Source organism: Anolis carolinensis, chromosome 1 (genome assembly GCF_035594765.1).
Source record: "Anolis carolinensis isolate JA03-04 chromosome 1, rAnoCar3.1.pri, whole genome shotgun sequence".
NCBI lineage: Eukaryota > Metazoa > Chordata > Lepidosauria > Squamata > Dactyloidae > Anolis > Anolis carolinensis.
The window spans coordinates 32,386,190-32,406,593 of record NC_085841.1 but is presented as its reverse complement, the minus strand read 5'-3'; the positions used below and the strand labels follow the sequence as shown (position 1 = coordinate 32,406,593).

The window sequence follows — 20,404 nt, the reverse complement described above, 5'->3', positions numbered from 1 at the left end:
AATAAATCTTCAGTGGAGGTCTGTATTTGACCTATGGGCCTTATACTGTCTTAATCGGGTTAAAATGAATAGTTAGGACAGCATAATATTTGTATAATTAGAATTTATTAGTTGCTAGGCTGGTTGGAATTGCCCAAAACATTCCTACCCTAATTAAGGGCATGTAAAAAGATTGTTCCCGTCAGGGTTTCTGCTTTTAGCATGGAGAAGAGAAAAGTTGCAAAGTGATGGCCATAGCTGGGCATTCTAGTAGATCCTTGTCAGCATCCAACATAAATAAATGGTTTGCTAATTTGAAGACTCTGGTAACAGGACTGTGTGGTCTCATATATTTGCAAACCAGTCATTATCTCCACTTTAGAGAGAAGAATTTGATTCTGGTTCTGAATGTTCACCAGATAATATCTTCTGGGGTCAAATTATCATGCTAGCTTACTCACTTTCCAAAGTACATATTCAGCCTACAGTGTAGAATGTGATCATGTCCAAGCAGATACCCAGAGCTACTAGGAATTAAATACGAAGTGCTTAAAACAGTTTGTGAAGATATGCAACGAATTCAATATAATGTGTTCCTGTTTGAAGCTACACATGCATAATGTCTGCAATATACGTATATTGCAGTGAGTATTGAACTACTATGACATGAGTATCTAAAGCTTGATCATGACCCAGTTGTGCCAAATCTTTTAACTTACATCTAGGGCATCTTCTACTCTGTTAAATAGTCCCAGGACATCTTTAGGAATGGTTCTACCAAAATCAGCGTGGAGTTTGCATGTTTCTCACTCTTGGTTCTAGGACAAAGAAATGTCACTTTTGGTTTATTGTTTATTTCAAAAAGCTAAAAATGACACAACTCATCATACGTATGTTGGATTGCAGGTCCCAGCATTCCTAGCAAGCATGATGGGTGCCGACTTGCAGTCCAGCTATATAGATAGGCTTTACCTCATTCTTTCATAAAGTATATGAGATACTGGAATAATATATTATCTTAATCTTGTCCCTATATGGTCCAGTTTTATTCCATGTTCTTGAATCTGTATTTACTGTAGAATTGTAGAATCATAGAGGTGGCCACTTAGTCCATTCCTCTACCTAATGCAGGATTTCCATCCAGTGCATCCCCTGCTAAGGTCCTGATTACTGGCTTCTTGCCCCTGAGTGGACCGAGTGGATCTACTATTACTCTTTGGGAGTCTGGGCCAGATGGCTCCTGTGACTACTTTTAATTGAAACAAACTTGATCTGACATTGGATAATTATCCAGCAATAAATTGCAACCATCCAAATCCAGTCTACATAGTTCTTGATTTTGTAAAATCCATGTGAAGTTGGGACTTTTGACATTTCTCTTCCTATGAAATTGGAAGCCTTGGTACAGTGGTGGAGAATGGGGGCATAAGCCCCAGGGGAAAACTCTGCAAGACACTTTGTTTGCATGGTTTACAGATCAATAACAGCAAATATTGTTACAGTTGGCTGTGCACACCAATCTCAAATTCTAGAACTGTTTGTATATTTGGCTATTGGTGATCTAGTGTCCCATCAGTGTTGCCAGTGTTGATACTGTGAACCAAATTTTCTCAGGTTTTCTTGTCAAGCTTGACAATATTTAAACATTTTAAAATGTTTCAGAAATTTTACTGATTTTCAAATTAGGTGTATTCGGTATAAGGACTGTGAAGGGAAACCACACTTGGAAAAGAGTGTTGAGATGTAAGAATTATAATGGTCTGCCAGACATTTCAGTTGCCACAAGAAGGGGATTTCCAGTATTGGCCACATTTCATATATGCATATTTTAAGTCTGTCAGTAAAACATAGTCTAGACTTGCCACCTGTGTCAGATGATAGTTTTAGTCTGTCTCCTTAGGCTTGGGAACATGTTGATTGAATAGTTGCTTGTATCAGTTGGAATGATGGAATATAACGTGTTTGTTCTACCCAGATAAGCTACTTCAGTATAAAATTTAACTGTTGGGGTTCTGTCCTATGGAAATTTGGAGAGAATACCCACTCTAAGTATTCATAGTTTTTATAAGGCATTAGCTTTCTGTTCCAAATAGTGCTAGTGCCTCACCAAACTGCAACTCCCAGGATTCCATAGCATTGAGCCATGACAGTTAAAGTTTTGTCAAACTGCGTTACTTTTACAATGTAGATGCATCCTGTAACTCTAGCAGAGAATTGTAAATACCTTACCAAAGTACACATCCTAGGATTCCATTGGGCTCAGAATACATACTTTAGATACACCCTTAGGTTATCATTTCAGTTTTTAAAATGGAATATTATCTCTTTCTCTCTCACGTCATAATCTCCATATTTCACAAGTGCTTATTTTATTGATAAAGGTTTTGTTTTGAAAAAAAGGTCATTTGTATGTATTTAGGGAGAAAAAAAATGTCCTCCTTTAAAGAGGTGGACAAATATATTAGCAGAGAAGACAAATTGAATTGGTCAGAATTAAACTCCTGAAAACCTTTTGGAGAGTATTTTTTTCTAAAACCAAGAAAGAGAGCAATATTATTCATGGTTTTCTTCTTTAATAAATCAAGAGCAGAATTGGCTTTCTGTAATGAAGCATATTTTTCTTTTCCATATCAGTTTTAACTGCCAAGCTTAAACAGAGAAAAATATTATATGTATCCATGGATATCTAAATTTAGAAAGGCAAACAATTCTCCTTTCTGTTGCAGTGTAAAATAGAGAAAGCAATAGTAAGGAACCTCTGTTTGTTCAATACTTCTATATAGGTGGAGAAAAAAACAATGTTACAAATGTGAAATTGTTGGAAAATAGTACAGTAGAGTCTCACCTATCCAACATAAACGGGCTGGCAGAACGTTGGATAAGCGAATATGTTGGATAATAAGGAAAAGCCTATTAAACATCAAATTAGGTTATGATTTTACAAATTAAGCACCACAACATCATGTTATACAACAAATTTGGCAGAAAAAGTAGTTCAATACATAGTAATGCTATGTAGCAATTACTGTATTTACGAATTTAGCACCAAAATATCACAATATATTGAAAACATTGACTAGAAAAATGCGTTGGATAATCCAGAACGTTGGATAAGCGAGTGTTGGATAAGTTTGACTCTACTGTAACAGTAAAAGATTGCTTGTTTTCCTTTACAAGGCCACATCCATAAAAGTTATGTTTAGATACAGGGGGTCTAAATGAAAGGGAAGGATGATCCAATTTTTGATCTGGTTTATTTATTTCAACATTTGCAGATAGGTGTTTCACAGTTAGAAGGAGATTAATTATCTTCATATTAATGTGGTAGATTTAACACTGCACTTTGGAGTAGTGTTGCATTGAGTAGTGGTAGCTGTCGTGTGTCTTTAAGTTGTTTCTGATTTAGGTTCTCCCCTAAGAGTCACCCTATCATAAGGTTTCTGGGCCTGAGATTTCAGGTCTGTTCAATGTCACCCAATGGGTTTCGGAGGCTGGCCAAGAATTGAACTCTGGCCTCAAGGGTAATAGTCACATTCTCAAACTATTGTACAATGTTGGCTCTACCATTGGCATAACTACATTTGCTTAATTCCACCAGTGTAAAGGAGGTGACATTAACTGGAAAGTACAATGGACCCTGGGCATCCAGTAGAGTTTGGTTCCAGGTCTCACTGTGGATATCAAAATCTGTAAATGCTGAAATCCTATTGTATATAATGGTGTAGTAAAATGGTACCTCTTATGTACAATAGCAAAAAGTTGCCTTTTGGTAATTGTTTTGGAGATGTGTATTTTAAAGATGTGGATGATCAAATCCTTTGATGTCAAATCCGTGGATATAGAGGGTTCACTGCAGAGGTAAACTGTCTGTGGATGCTGTGATTATGAAGGGGCAGCAGTAGAAAACTGCCCTGTTTCTCTTGTGATGGAGATAGCTTTTAGTGCCTTTTTGATAAGACAATTTATCCACATTTACCAGTTGATAGGTTGACCCTGGTTTTACTTGTGTAAGTCACCAACAGGATCCTTGCCTTGTTCTCCTGTACAGGTACAGATTTCTATATTTGTATTTCAATACATGCTTTTTATCTTTATTAATGTCTGTTTCATCATTTTCAAGGATTATTGGTACATCCACATGCAGTTGGAATAAAGAATAAAGTGTTCTGAAAATGCTTCTAAAGCATTCCTGTTCAGTGATACCAGCTGAAGGAACCCATGATTTCAAAGGGAAACTCTTGGCCCTCCTCGTTCCAGTAATAAGTCTTGCTTGTTAGTATACAGATTGAATCCCACTAGTTAAGCCCACACATCATGCACTGAAAATCAAAGCTATAATACTACAGTGGGGGTGGAGACAAGGATATTAACTCATTTCTGAACTGCGGCTTTGTTTCTCAGAAGAGGTGGCATTCTGGTTTGCCTTTGAAACAAGAACTCTTATTCATAAGCTGTTAGCTATGTGATTTATATCAAGGCTTATTGTGAATTAAAGCTGAGAATGTCATTCCATACTGGCATGCAAGCAAAGTTGCTTGGAAAAGATTTTAATGATTGCCTTCCATGTGCTTTGTAGTGTTCATGCTGGGTGTGTGTGTGTGCAGCATTCTGAAAGCACTGAAACTTCATTTTTTGATAGAGGACAACCAGAAATATAGCGTCTCCTATCAACATGTTAGAAGTAATTTTTACAGTATAGTCTCACAACTCTTCATTTGTTGAATGTTGCCTGGCTTATCAGCTATGAAAGTTGCCTCCTTTTTATAGCTAATATCTAAAATCTGCAGTGGACTTCAGTGTAAATTTATATCAGCATTAATATTATATAAATTTACTAACTATTCCTGGTCACGCATTGTTGTGGCCCAATCTGGCCCAATGAAAAAAACTCAGAAAAGAGTTCTTTCTCCCACCCAGGACCTTCCACAGATATATAAAGAGAAGCCTCTCACAGGATGGTAAAACATCATGGTGTCCCCCGGGGAACATCCTTGCTGCTTGCAGTTTCTGAAGTCACTCCTGACACCCTTTCTGTGGCTAGGCCTCAGAGTCTCAGCCTCGTGTACCTCCTTGTGAGTGGCGAGGAGATGGGCCTAGCCTTCCCTTGTGGCCCTGCCCACATCAGTTGCTAAAGGGTGGAGCCTGCTTGGCTGTTGCTTGTGTCATTGCTAAGGGGAGGAGCCATGTGTTACGACGGTTGCTAAGGGAGGAGGGGAGTACTTGGCCATTGCTAAAGGGAAGAGTCATTTGTTAGGACGGTAGCTAAGGGAGGAAGAGACTGACTTGCCGTTGCTTAGGGGATGATTTTACCTTTCTCAGGTGGGTCAGGTTTGTGAGAACAGGCTTAAAACACATGGCAGTTCAAATGTTATGTTGTGTCTAAATTTAATAGCAATTGGGGGAGAAGTTTGGAAGATATGAGGTCCCTCACTGATGGACATTATATAGATTGAACTGGTTTCTCCCATTGTGGCTCTTTCTCCCATTGTGGATAATAACAGATCGGAGATTTTTTTGCTTTTCTTCAATTGTTAATGCTCTTCAACCCTGTGTCCGATCATAACCAGGGTTAGTTGACATTCTTTGGTTTGTTATTAGATTTTAAAACAAACTGTAGATTAGATTAAACATGCTTGGATGGATTGAATGAAGCAATAAGATTTGGATGTAATAACCACCTGTAGTTAATCAAAATGGGACAAGACCATTTTTGTCTGTACTAAACGACAAGAAAGAACATGTAAATCAAACAATTGGATCATTCTTGTGATAAACAGACCACAGCTTATGATGTCCAAACTGGTTCATTGCTACTTCACTGACAAGTAATAAATGTATTACACCTCTTGGCCTGGAAAATATCCTATTATTCTGTATTGTTTTAAAGACCATATTCCTGTATACATTATCTTAGTACTAAGTCCTGTTGCACCTTCCTCTGTGTAGACATATACAGAATTGTGCTGTGGCTATCTCAGATATACTAAGGGCGATAGCCTTTGTTCAAAACAGGTCGCTACTTAGATGATGATGATGATGATGATGATGATGGTAATAATAATAATAACTTTACTCTTGTGTCCCGCCACCATCTCCCTGAAGGGACTTGGAGTGGCTTACACATGGCACAAGGTGCCTAAAAACAGAACATAAAATAAAACACAATTTAAATTACAATTTAATAAAGCATATGGGCATATAAAACAACAACTTAAAACGCAATTAAAATAGCACTCATCAACCAATGGGGGTAAGCTACTTGGCCAGGCTGTAAACAATCAGACAGGGAATGGGATAAGTGCAAAGCTGTAACCATGGGATGAGGGCATAAAGTGCAAGGCTGCATAACAATTGTGTAGATCAACTAGGTGTTTGAACAGCCAGATCTTCAGGTCCCTACAGAAGGAGGCTTGCCTAATATGGGGGCTTGCCTAATATTCCTGGGGAGGCGTTCCAATGGCAAAGGCTACCACCAAGAATTCCCTCTCCCTTGCGACCGCATAGGGGGGATGTGGTCACAAAGATAGGCAACACCCAAACCGTTTAGGGCAGTGGTTCTCAACCTGTGGGTCCCCAGGTGTTTTGGCCTACAACTCCCAGAAATCTCAGCCAGTTTACCAGCTGTTAGGATTTCTTGGAGTTGAAGTCCAAAACATCTGGGTACCCAGAGGTTGAGAAACACTGGATTTGGCACTTTGAATTGGGATCGGAAACTTATCGGCAGCATGTGCTTCCTATAGTTAGTTCCAGTTAATAGCCTGGCTGCCAATCTTTGCACCAATCACAGTTTCCAAGCCTTTTACTCAAGGTGTCAAGGCCTATTTCTCAAAGGCTGGGATTCAAAGAGGCCCACAAAAGTGTAAAAATTGTAATAATATATATAATTAAAGCATGCAAAAACTGAGATTTTTCCTTACCAAACATACCTGTGAAGGCAGTGGGATAGGGACAAGATGCTTTCTAGCCCAAGAAAGATGCAATACAATCAGTACAACCCTCTGGAAGATATAAAGCCACACAGTTTATTAAACTGTGTTTAATAAATTAGTCGAAATCCAGATTATTGGCTTGCAATAAGACCTGAATCAGTTGTGTATCTTGGCCTGGCAACTGAACACTCATTCTACTTGAAATGTGATCCATTCTACTTCATCATATTGGAGCTGTTGTGTATGCCAAGTACAACTCAGCTACTTCTTGTCAAAGTGATGTGGCAATTCCTGTTCTGAAATCATGATTTCCACGCACATAACCAAGGTACTGGATGCCTGACCGTGTAACTGTCAAAATGTTTGCACTATGGTCCATTGCATGAGCAGTTGGAAATTAGTAAGATCCTGTCCCTAATGGGTGACTGTCTTTCTCCCCAGTCTTAAAATGAGAAGGATCTGAGCCTTTAAGAGGAAAGCATCTTAGAAACAATTAATACATTTTAGGAAAGATATAGGGATGTTGTTGTTGTTGCACGATTTAGAGGTGCCAAAACAGAAAAGCTCCCTTACCCTGACTATATTCCTTTTAAATTTTCTAGAAATAATTAAATAAAATTATTTTTATTATTTTCTAAACTTCCACAACAAATACGTCATATCTTAACAGTCAGTCACCACAATGGAATACAATATATCAAGTACAATCATGTACCTACATTATCAAATCAGGTGTAAATAATCATACACTTATTTATAGCTGATTTGATAATGTAGTTACATGACTGAACTTGAAGTATTGTGGTGGCTGAGTGAATGCTATGCCAAAAAACCCAGCTGATTAGTCAAGAAAGAAATAGTTGTGGCGTAAAACCTTTGCTGAGTAAAAGTTGGAAAGTAAATGGAAATAGGATTAAAATGACTTCCATAGGGCGTTCATAGAGGCTTGAGAGCTTCATACAAATAACAGCCTTTTATTCCAGCCAGTGATGTGGTTAAATTAAGCTTAATTTTCTAGTCTATAAATCCCCTGGCCTTCACAAAGTCCTACTCTGCCAACATGTTACAGCATGAAGGTGATTCTGGATTTTGTTGGGTTGTGCCAACAAAGGGCAAGCTCCAACATATTCTATCAGGTTATTGAGGCAGACTGCCTGTCTGTTTTCAGGGGGCTAGCTAGGTATGGAAATACTTACCACTAGCACCTTGGCCACTAGATAGTAAGTTTGCCACAGCCACAATGAGCACAACAACAATGTAAAATAGCAGTAATTTGCATTTGCCCACAGTGTACTTCACCGCATTAAATACAGTTATCTTATATTGTATATTTTAAATCAGGACTGATTTAAACGTGGTACTAATACTATTTGGTTTACTTGATTGCAGAAGATAAAAATGTAAGGAGGAAGAGTAGAAATTATTATGTTAGCTTTGCCCACTTCTCACACATTTTTGCTACAACTTCTTTCCTTTGCAAGCAAATTTTCACTGTAAGTAAAGTTAATAAAGTAGATGTGTTACTTCAACAAGAAAATTTGGTACCCATGGCAGAAATATCATAGAAAGAATAGAGATAAGTTCCTGTAACATAAAAAGAAGTGCAAGTCAACATATTTCAGCAGACCTTTTATCCTAAAGTAATAATATGCATATGTGAAATGTAATAACCAGGTCTGATAAGCCTTCCATAACTAAAATCATAATGAACCTTCTGGATACTGTTTGAAAGCTTCATCCAAAATATATCTATGGTTGGTTGGTTTTGTTCACTAGCCTCTGTTTCTAATTTTGTTTTGATGGCTAGTATCTCTGGGTTTTTAAAAATAGTTATAAATAGTTTGTGAGATAAACTTATTCTCTGGTTTGCTCTTCTTACGTGTTTGGTAACAGAACCTTAAGGTGGTTACTTACTTTGCCTGTGGAATATAGGGACACATATCAATAATAATAATAATAATTTTATTGCTTCAAAGCACAGTCAAAAACACACAAATACTATACAAATCTATAAACACATATATTAAAATACAGTTCCATAAAGGAAACATATCAAAGCGTTTTTATAAAATACACATTAATCACACAGGGCAGAGACCAAAACATGGGGCACAAGTTTAGAATTAATGCCATCAACTGGCTGGGTAGGCCTGCCAGAAGATATAGGTTTTTATGTGGTTTTTAAATTCTGACAGCTGCTCTAACTGTCGGAGCTCTTCCAGCAGGTTATTCCACAGTCTTGGGGTGGCCGATGAAAAGGTTCTGTGGGTGACGGTTGCCAGTTGAGTTGTGGCTGGCTGGAGTAGTCGCTTCCTAAGTGTTCAAAGCGGATTGTACAGGAAAAGGTGATCCCATTAGTTACCTGGACTCAAACCATGTAGAACTTCAAAGTTCAAAACCAACAACTTGTACTTTGTCTGGAAACTAATTGGCAGCCAGTGAAGTGACTTTAGGATAGATGTAATATGCTCACTCCTAGATGTTCCTATAACCAATCTGGCTGCCATATTTGTAACCAGATGGAGTTTCTGAACTTGGTACCAGAGTAGTTAAATGCAAAGCACATTGCAGAGGTTCAACCTTAAGGTTACCAGTGTGTATACTGCCATCTTTAGCTCCTCCAAATCTAGGAAGGGGCGCAGCTGGTGTTTTAGCTGAAGCTGGTAGTAATCACTCCTGATCATCTCATCTACCTGGACTGACGTTTGGAGAGACGGATCCAAGAGCACAAATGAAATAGTTTAAGTTGAATTTCAGCATGGCGTAGTGGTTTGAGAATTAGCCTATGACATTGAATTCCATGGATAGCACTGAGCAAATTACACTCGCAGAATCCCAGAGAACCTTGTGATCATTCACCATAAGCCCAAGAATTCCTTTCTTTCAAACTTTAGTGCACTGTTTACTACAGACACAGAACTACAAATCAACCACAAAAGATCTTCCTCACCATCTTCCCAGTACCAACTAACCTCGTAAAAAGGAGCTTCTTTGTTTTACCACTACTGTACCACTGAATGTATTTCTACCTGTGTGTATATGCATTGTGATTGAACTTCCAAGTTGTTTTGTCAGTGTTAGTGCATGCGTTGTTAGTGCATGTGTATGTGTGGTAAGAGCAAGCAATACATACACAAACAATGCATGCGTGAACACTGATACATCAAATTGAAAATTTAATCATTAGTCACACACATGGACACAAACACGTTCAATAGTAGTGTGTAGCAACCACCAGAAGCTCAAAACTGGCACCTCTAGAAACACATCTTTGTGTACAGCCAGTTAGTCTTTTTTCTGCATTTTTGTTGGAACAGCAGGTAAGTCAGTGAATCTTTCCAGATGAGACCTGTCTTTGGTATTTGGCACTTAGCGAATGCCCTTTCTCAAAAGTGCAGGCTTGCACCTCATCCAGCAAGTTAGGCTAATTATCCCCTTATCCATGCCCAGCCCAGAATTACATAGTTTTGATAGGTGTGCTGTAACACTGTGGAATGCTGGAAGAACTCCAGAGAGACTGTAGGTAAAACCCAAGTTCCAAAATGTGGGTGAAAATATATTGATGTGATATATAAAGTTAACTTTGCTGCCTTTATCACACATCATGATGTACTAAATTACCTGGAGTTGGTGACATAAAAAGAATGTCTTGCTATCCTGATGGTTTTGGCTATTTTTCTGTTAAATATGTAGATATGAATGATAAAAAGTCCCAAGGACCTGTTCAAAAAAAATCTGATTTACAAATGACTCATAGTTAAGAACGGATGTGAGAATACAGGGAGTGAGAGAAATCTACCCCTAGGAAGGAAAACTCACTCCTGAAAGAGTTATCGTGGGAAAAGGTGTCTCAGCTGAAGCTTTATCACCAAACCTTGTTTTCACAACAAGCCAACATTTTCAAAATCCAGGGCACAGAATGGGAGGTGAAATCTTCTGAATACGGACACAGGCAGCAAAACAAACATCACATGGTTGCTAATCCTTTCCTGTTATCCAAAGCTGTATATATTTGGCTGGAGTTACACTTAAAAATGTATATTTTACGACTTACAAAAATTCAACTTAAGAACAAACCTACAGAACCTACCTTGGTCATAAATTGGAGACTGCCTGTACTCCTCATGGCAGAGGACTGTCAAATGAACAGCCTTTGTGAGCCTTTGTGATTGAAGAGGAAGACACAAAAATACAAATGAATAAGAACTTGGGAAAAGTCATTTTTGTACTATAACGCCTTTACTTCTGTTCAAGGATATTCTGGGAGGTAAAGTACAAAGAAATTGCTTTTTCAGCTTTGAAGTCCTCTTCACATATTCTCTGCTAGGGTCAAAAACAGTGAGAGGAAAAGTGTTGTACATAGGAAGACTTGGCAAAGTGCTAAGTATGCCTGTCCTTGTGTCTTCTACCTGGGTGCATATTTCCTGCTCAGGAATGCAGCTTCATTTGAGATTTATTGGGAGCAGGATGCAATCTGTTTATACTATCACAGAACTCAAAATAAGTAGGAAGGCTTTACCATGCTGCCCAATTTGAGCATTCCCAGTAGCTGTCTGTGCCATGCTTCAACTTAGTGTTTGAACTTAGCGAGAATTTAGTATCTGGTAGAAAACTCAAGTGCATGTTTCTGGGGTGTGAAATTCTCCCTGATTTCCCTTTACCATTTATCTTCATTTCTTTTACCAAAGTTGATCACTGCTACAATGACCACTGCCATTTTATCTTTCCCAGTATTGTTGACATAATGGAAGAGCGGGAAGATGCCCATTTGCCTAGGCAACCCAAACTTCCTTACCTGTGCTGCTCAATACAGTGGAAGAAATGATAAATAGCTGTCACCATTCAGCCTCCATGGATTCTACATTCATGGATCCAGTGATCAACAACCTGAAAATATTCAGAAAGCAAACCTTGCTTTTGCCATTTAGTATATGCGATACTATTTTACTGTGCCACTGTACACAATGGGAATCAAACATCCATGGATTTTGGTATCCATGGGTGGTAATAATAATAATAATAATAATAATAATAATAATAATAATAATAATAATATTTCTTACCAACCTATCTTCACGGCTCGAAGTGGGTTAGTCCTGGAATCAAATCCCAGTGGATACCAAGAGCTTACCGTAAAGGGCTGGTTATGCTATTTGGACAGTGTTTTTCCACTGAAGTTTCTTAATGCCAAAACATGTTGAATTTCTGCTCAGATGTAAATATTAATATTGATGGAGTGCATAATTAACTCTGATAGTGACAGTAAAAGTGTGGTAGCACTGTTCCTAACGCTGTTTCTTCAGCAGCACTTTCACATTACAGAATGTATACCTCTACTATCCATGTAATCTACCTTGGCTTCATCCTATGGACATATGGGCTTTTTAATTTGATGAGGTGCTAGAGCAGTGGTTTTCAACTGGAGTCCCCAGATGTTTTTGGCCTACAACTCCCAGAAATCCCAGCCAGTTTACCAGCTGTTTGGATTTTTGGGAGTTGAAGGCCAAAAACATCTGTGGACACCAGGTTGAGAACCACTGTCCTAGAGCTTTTGGCTGAGAATTTGGAATGCTCCTTCATAAACTACAGGTCCCAGTATTCCATAAGATGGAACCAAGTTCATTAAAGTGCTGTAACTGTGGAATATGAAAGGGTCTCGGGTGCCATATACTGCAGTGTCTCTGTTAGACAACCTCAGTCCAATGGTGTGGCTGTAGCATCTGCTGAATGCTGAGATTTTGCTGGGATTTGGAAGCTGTCACTTTAATAACATCGAAGATGCCATGATCTGATAAGGTTTTTGGTCTGTGCCTTCTGCTATCTGAAGCCACTTGCTGGGCCATTTATGTCTTTAATTTTTTTTGAAACAGGGTTATTGATGTTGTTAACTTTGATTGAATTAGATTTACCATTGTTGTTTATGGCCAAAAGCAAAATAACAAATACAGAACAAAAAGTGGTATAAAATGTTTTACCTGTCAATTTTTTATCCTTTGAAGGGGGCTGAAAGATTATAGATGGGACATTCAATCCCCACTTTGCCATGTGTTTTTATAAGTAAAGAGTAACTGAATAAAATAATTTACAGGCAGAGAAGTTACAGCATGCTCTTACCTCTTTTGCCAGCTAGTTTATTTTCTGTGCTACGTGAGCATAGAGATTAGGCCTCTGTTCATAAAAGTGTGAAGGATCGTTAGCTGAACAGTTGATACACTTAGGGAAAGAAGTTTTGTTTCCTGCTTGTCCGCTACCAAAAATTAGCAGTGTGACAAAATAGGAATAGAACACTCTCCCTTCATCAACAGCTTACTGTGTTGCTGCTATTACTAAGTTACGTAGCATTATCAATGTATACTGCTGCCCAAAATAAAACAATTAAAACACATTGTTGCTCACTGTTTTGTTGATGTATGCCTTCAAGTAATTTCCAGCTTATGGCAACCCCAAGGCACACCTATCATCAAGTTTTCTTGGCAAGATTTGTTCTGGCAGAATTTTGCCTTTGCCTTCCTCTGAAGTTGAGAAAGAAGACTTGCCTAAATTATCCATTGGGTTTCCATGGCTGGGCAGGGATTTAATTCCTGCTCCCCAGAGTTGTAGTCCAACACTCAAACTATGGCAGTATGCTGCATCTCACTGCTAGTGTAGTCAAAAATATGACTTTTAGGCTAGCCATGGAAGAAGCTAATTATTAGGTATAGTTCAGAGTGATCTTATGTAAGGAAAACGAATTGCAGACATATGGATCATAGTACAACATTTGAATCCAGGACATGTGTTCCCTTGAACTATGGCACTCTTTTGTATCAGAGACACCTACCATATTGGCCATAAATTTTCACTGGTGAGAACCATATCTGTGGCAGCAACACTGTGACCCCTGGTGAGTCTGAAAAGCAGTGCTCCCATTCTTCCCCCCCCATTGAAGGTTTCCCACTTGTGTGTGTGTGTGCTTGTCGACCCCATGCCTGGATCTTTCAATAGGACTTATTCTGAGTGTTTATGTATAGAATTGTATACACCTAACAGCAATTTACTTTCCTGGAAAATAAAACACTCTAGCAGACTGTTTGAGCAGAACATAACTTGCTCATCACAAGTGATCGCTGCACAATGATGAGTCTTCTCACCTATTCACTTGTTGGGGTACCCCGGAAGTAGATCTGTTTGCAACGGCAAAGAACACCAAGTGCCTGCTCTATTGTGTGTGTCAGCCCAAGAACCAAATTTGGGATTGTCTTGGGGACACATTCCTTCTAGTGTGGGACCACCACTTCCTGTTGTTTGTGTTTCCCCCCATTCCCCTACTCATGCGAGTAGTGTTGAAACTGCAAATGGACAGCAGGAACTGCATCCTAATTTCCCCATGGTGGCTTCGCCCGCCATGGTTCTCCCCCTTCTGGAAATGTCCAACGGCAAGTTCCTGCATCTCTCAAATCTTGTAGATCTCCTGTTGGCCCAAGGCGGTCAGATCCTTCACCCCGATATTCACTGTCTCAGACTGACGGCATGATGCATCAGTCCCAACCAGTGACATCTATCTTATCGCAACCTGTGTGAGTGATTATAGACACTGCTCAGAGGATATGCACCAAACGCTCGTATATGTACAAATGAAGTTGATGGAGCATTCTATCATTAGTTCTTAAGTTTGTGTTAATTGATTGATTTGTATTTCTTGTATACCTATGTTCATTATTGTATTATGTTTGGTTGTGGTATGGTTTTAAGTTGTTGTATGGTTTTTTGTAATGCTGGAAACCACCCTGAGCCCCTTGAGGAGATAGGGTGGTATATAAATAAAGTGTATTATTAATTGTACTGGTATTTGCCCAAAATCAGTGTTACATTGTAGCCGCAGTGGCTAAATGGGTTAATCCCTTGTGCCAGCTGAATTGCTGACCTGAAGGTTGGGTTGCTGACCTGAAGGTTGCTAGTTTGAATCCCGAGATGGGGTGAGCTCCTGTCCGTCAGCTCTAGCTGACGGTGACATGAGAGAAGCCTTCCATCTAACACATCTGAGTGTTCACTGGGCAACGTCTCTGTAGATGGCCAATTCTCTCACACCAGAAGCGACTTGCAGTATGTTCTACGTAGCTTCTGATACAATTTTAAAAGTGTTACTTTACAAACATGGCATGTTTCACAAAAAAAATTTCTTATGCTATTTTAATATTACTGTACCTCATGTCTTCCCTTGTGAACAGATGCATGAAACATGTGGGCAAAACTAGCAAAATAAAGCAGTGTCCTTTAAAAAAGAAACATTTATTTGAATTATATTTACTTTGCATTAGAAGTTCTGAACTACAGTATCCATGGGACCGGTATGCATGATTTCAGTTAACCATGTCCAAAAATATAATGTTCCCTCTAGGCATTTATTTTCTATGTCCTCCACTGCAAGACTCACACTGTAGGACCTAGAAATGCTAGATAAATGTTCTCTAGGAATTTCTAGGTTCTCCATTGTGACTCTGTGGTATATTTTCCACAAAAGTTGTCCATTTCAGTAAGTTTCACTATTATCTGCAAATTCGCATTTCCATGGTAAATCCCAGAAATACATCACTTGAAGATATGAGGGCTGTACTGTATATTCCATTTTGCGAATCTAGATAAATAAATCTCATGATTGTCTTGAAAATAAACTTCTGAATTTATTACTGAAATAAATTTAATTTACTAATTGTGTATTCGAAGAGAGAGCCTGTTTCAGTATTTTCAAGAACTTGTAGAAATGAGTGTGAAAAATAGGAGTAATACTGGCATCTTGATTTTAATTTGCTCAGTGCTGTCTTTATCCATAACTCACTTTCCATTTCTATTTTGTATACTGATTGTGTTGATTAGAGTTTAGGTCCCCCTCCCCCCCATTTGAAGTCCTAATATACAAAAAAGAAATATAGGATTTATTTATGTCTATTCTAACTATTTACAAAATTGGATTACACTTAAGGGAGTGGCTACTCTAGTGAAAGGAAATGTATTTTAAAAAAACAATAGAGTTAGATAAGTAGAATGCTGTTTCCAAAAGTAGCATTCAGATTTAACTCCTATTCTCCATGGCCTTCATTTGGTTTCCATCCATTCTTTATACTGTTTGAGTTGAGAATATTGTCGAATAGATAAGGCTGCCATATTGCCTGGGAGCTTTGAAAGAATAATAGCTAGTATTCAGAAAGGGCTATAGCAGGTGGCATAAAATTTGTCAGTAATAGATACTTCAGTCTTTCTGAGTTGAAAAATATTTAATATGTCATATTATGTGGGGTTCCTTCTCTACATGTGTACTCAGAAGTGAGGTCCACTGTGTTCAGTGTGGTTTGCTTTCAGGAAGATTTGCATAGGATTATAACCTCTTTGTATGTAATAGTCTGGCATTTCATTACGCCTTTACAGGATCAGATAACATGTTATAAGGTTATCTATACAAGGTGTGTGTGTGTGTGTGTGTGTATATATATATATATATATATATATATATATGGTTATAAAGTTATATAACACGTTATACCTTTCACAGTATTTTATTTCTTTTCCTGTCCTTTTGTCTTAGCAGTACTCTTTCTTACCTCTGTTTAAGAGCCTAAGAAATAACATGAAGGGCTGGAAGGAATGTGAGTTCAAATAGCAAAAAAATCATTTTTTCTTGGATTTGTGGAATGTAGTATAAAACAAGGGTAGGCACGAGAAGACTCGAAATAAGAGAATGCACAAAAAAGGATAGACTTCCTACAAAAGGGACAAAACTTCAATTCCTGAGTATACTAAAGCTATCAAATATTAGAAGAATTGGTGGGAGTGGTTCTTGTCCTCCTCCTCTGTTTCCTTCTTCTCTTTCTTTATGGGGCAATGATGCTGGGTATTGCATGTATGCAGCAGACAAAGTTCTGCCTAGTCTAAATTGAGTTTTGAGAGTCAATGGGTAATACTTATGAGAAGGAAAAAAATGTCCTTGATGTCTTCATGGAAATGAACCATATTTCTTTTTGATGTTTTTCAGGGACTGCTTTTGGGATCTGAATTTGGCATGGGCTACCTTTCCCAAATTTGGAGGAGGAGGAGAGTGGCCACTAGAGGAGCAGCACTCCAAGCTCCCTTGGTGAGAAGATCTCAAGTGTGAAAAGGAGAGGGACAGTTTTCTTCTTGCAGTCATGCCTTTTGGGCTGAAATTGCGAAGGACCAGGCGCTACAATGTCCGGAGCAAGAACTGTTTCATGACGCGGATTCGCTTATTGGACAACAACGTGATTGAGTGTACGTTCTCAGTGGAGAGCACCGGGCAAGAATGCTTGGAGGCCGTGGCTCAGAGGTTGGAATTGCGAGAGGTGAGAGGAAACCAGGAAAAGACCAACTGCTGCCTGCAATGTGACATTTTTTCTTTAGCAAAAGCCATTTTCATTTGAAACCTGTTTATTAGTATCATGTTATTGTTGGAATTGGCTGGATCTTATCAGTGAGGGGAACTTCGGCAAATTTATCCTGCTTATATAAGAGGCACAGACAATCTGTTACCTACAGATTGGACTGTGATTCACTGTTGCTTCCTATCAGAGTAAACTCTAACTGAACATGAATGCTTATTCTCTTTCCTCTTTCAACTGAGTGCTGCCTCTGCATTTTCAGCAGATAGCTAAATGATTCAACGTTAAGTATTACTCCAGAATTGATAAACTTACCTTTGCTTACATTTCCTAAACTTTAGTTTTGAAATTCAAAAGCCAGAGAATTGTTGGTCTAAATTGCTTTTCTAAATAGCTTGTAATCAGTAGATTAATTAGTTCTAATAAAATTAAGTGAATCTAGTCCTTCCTGAGTGACTTCCCTCAGAATTTGGGAACCTTTGGCCTTCTAGGTTTATAAAGACTCCATAATTGGCCATCGTATATGGAGCATATGGAAACTGAAGCCCTGGAGGTTAGAGGTTTTCCAGCATTCAGCCACACTTAGTGTCGTCTTTCTCTTCTGAATCACACAGGCAATTTAGTCATTAACATCTATTAAAAAGCACAAGTTGGCTGTTCCACCCTTCCCTAGTCTCCATATATTTGCCTGTTTGCCACACACCATTCACAGCATTGGGATTAATGCCAGGAGAATCCATTTTTAACATTTTGTTAGTAGAACAGGTGGGTGTCCTTTGGAATTTGGTTAGATACCAACTGCTTGTTTCAGCAGAAAAAAATGCACGACAAGGATCAGATAATGCTAGTTTTCCATATGGGTTGGTTGGCTCTGCTTTTTCTTTTCACTTTGCTTTTTATTTATTTGTTATTTATTTAAAAAATTATATTCCACCCTATATCCAAGAATCTTAGGGTGATGTTTAGAAATTAATTTAAAACATTTTAAAACTATTACAATATTTAAAAATCATATTAAATAATTTGTCATATTAAAAACAAATTAAACCTAGTTATAACAATTTATAATAATACTGTATGAGCATAAAATCATAAGGCCCAAGGACTTTTATGACTTAGTGCCAGAATAACACAAACAATTATTCCAGTTAGGATTCTGAGGGGAGGATGTTCCCACAGTAGAGAGCAATCCTATCATGTTTTTGCTTTTATTTTGTTTGTTGAACTTTCAACATTTTGTATACTACCTTTTTTCAATAGATTCCAAGATGTCAAGTGGGAAATATGCAAAATTATGTATTTATTTGGTAAAATACTGGAAAAGACGGTCTTAACAGTAAAAATAAATAAATAAATAAATAAAAAGGGGGGATGATTTTCCCAGTCAAAAGGCCTTTGAAAATGAACCTGTCCAAACCTGATGCTGCTCAAATGGTTAAACTAATCCATTCAGATATCTGGGACCCACTGCCAAATAGGCTCTTTCCATTGCTGTAATAGCACCCATTTCTGATTTTTATAAAGTAATTGAATATATCACTCTAGTGGAATGTCTCAAAACAGTGGAGGTTAGTACAGGGAGATGCACACTTCCATGCACTTGACTGCCAAGTGAATTATGGCTTGTAACAACATCTTAACTTGAATCCTGATGTCAGTTGGCAGCCTGTGCAGTATTTCTAAATCTGGCTTGATTTGAATAAACCTGGCTGTACATGTTGAAGTTCTAGCAAGCATAGGTGAAGCTTCTAAGCCCCTCAAGGGTAGAGCCTCATGCGATGTCTTACTACTGTGATCTAGTTGGAGAATTACCAGAAATTGGACCAACATGCCAAAACTGTCCCAACGCAAGTGGGGTCACAAATGGTAAAGCAACTAAAACCAGTGCAAGAAACCAAGGCCAGCTGACTCCCTAGTAATATAATCCAACAGTTCCCTTGATGTACAAACCTGCTGATCCCCCAGATGATAATAAAAATATCAGATATACAGTAAAAATGAGCTTTGCTAAAATATTTCAGTAATCTAGAGCAATAGGAACTAGTGAATTGCATTCAGTTAAGTCATATAAAAAGTTGACATTTGCAAGCAAAAAAAGAGACCACTTTCCTTTAACAAAAGTGATTGACTAAATTTGAAATTTCAGCATTAGTTATCCTTTGGTATTCAGCTAATTAATTAAGGTACCATGCTTAAAAACCAAGATTTTTTTATTATTCAGGCTACTTTTTACACAAAGTCTCATTCTCTTGGATTTTTTCAAAATGATGTTTCACTTTTTTAATACCTAAGAGTGGACTAAACTACTTACCTCATTAGATCCCAAGTAATATGGGAACTTGAGAAGAAGAGTTGGTCTTTGCATTGAAATGGGCCTCCTGTACTGCATATAACCTCTTTATTTCTCCCAAGAAAATGATTGCCAAAGCTCTTAAACCTCTGATTTTTAACTAGTCTCAACAAGGAAAATGGTAAGATAAAGAAAGTAGAAGAGTAAGTAGATTTTTTTTCCGTACCAGGAGCGACTTGAGAAACTGCAATTTGCTTCTGGTGTGAGAGAACTGGCCATCTGTAAAGATGTTGCCCAGGGGCCGCACAGATTTTTGATGTTTTACCATATTGTGAGAGGCTTCTCTCATGTCCCTGCATGGGAAGCTGGACTGACAGGGGGGAGCTCACCCCTCTCTCCCTGGATTTGAACTGCCGACTTGTCGGTCAGTGGTCCTGCTGGTACAAGGGTTTAACCCATTGCGCCACTGGGGGCTCCAAGTAAGTAGATGAGAATATAAGAAAGGAAGGAAGAATAAACAAGAGAAGGTTTTTTTGTGCGCATGAGAAATGGGGTTTTCAAAAATTTATTCAGATATTTCCTTTTCTGCAAAATGGAGAGAGGGGAGCAGTAAAGTTACGGATGAGCTTAAAAATCTTTATTCTGATCCAGCTTTCTTGTGTATCACTCTGATGAAAATATAAATATCAATTCAAAAATTAACATAATTGTTAAAAGCATACTATTTCCAATGTAAATGTGATCAAATTAGATTTCATGGTTTATTAACAATTCACTCAAATGTGTTAACCCTTTCTCACTAATGTTATTATCTCTTGCAAATTAGCTGTTGTTTTACT

General features: G+C 38.1%; 1 protein-coding gene across 1 annotated transcript in view; it reads left to right on the top strand.

Annotated features, from left to right (window-relative positions):
- The window catches only part of ptpn14 (protein tyrosine phosphatase non-receptor type 14), a 154,160-nt gene that overhangs the window by 48,579 nt on the left and 85,177 nt on the right, over positions 1-20,404 (top strand). Inside the window, exon 2 of the mRNA XM_062972045.1 lies at positions 16,915-17,239. Within this exon, the coding sequence (XP_062828115.1) occupies positions 17,066-17,239 (174 nt within the window). The 5' untranslated portion in view covers positions 16,915-17,065. The remainder of the gene's footprint in view (positions 1-16,914; positions 17,240-20,404) is intronic.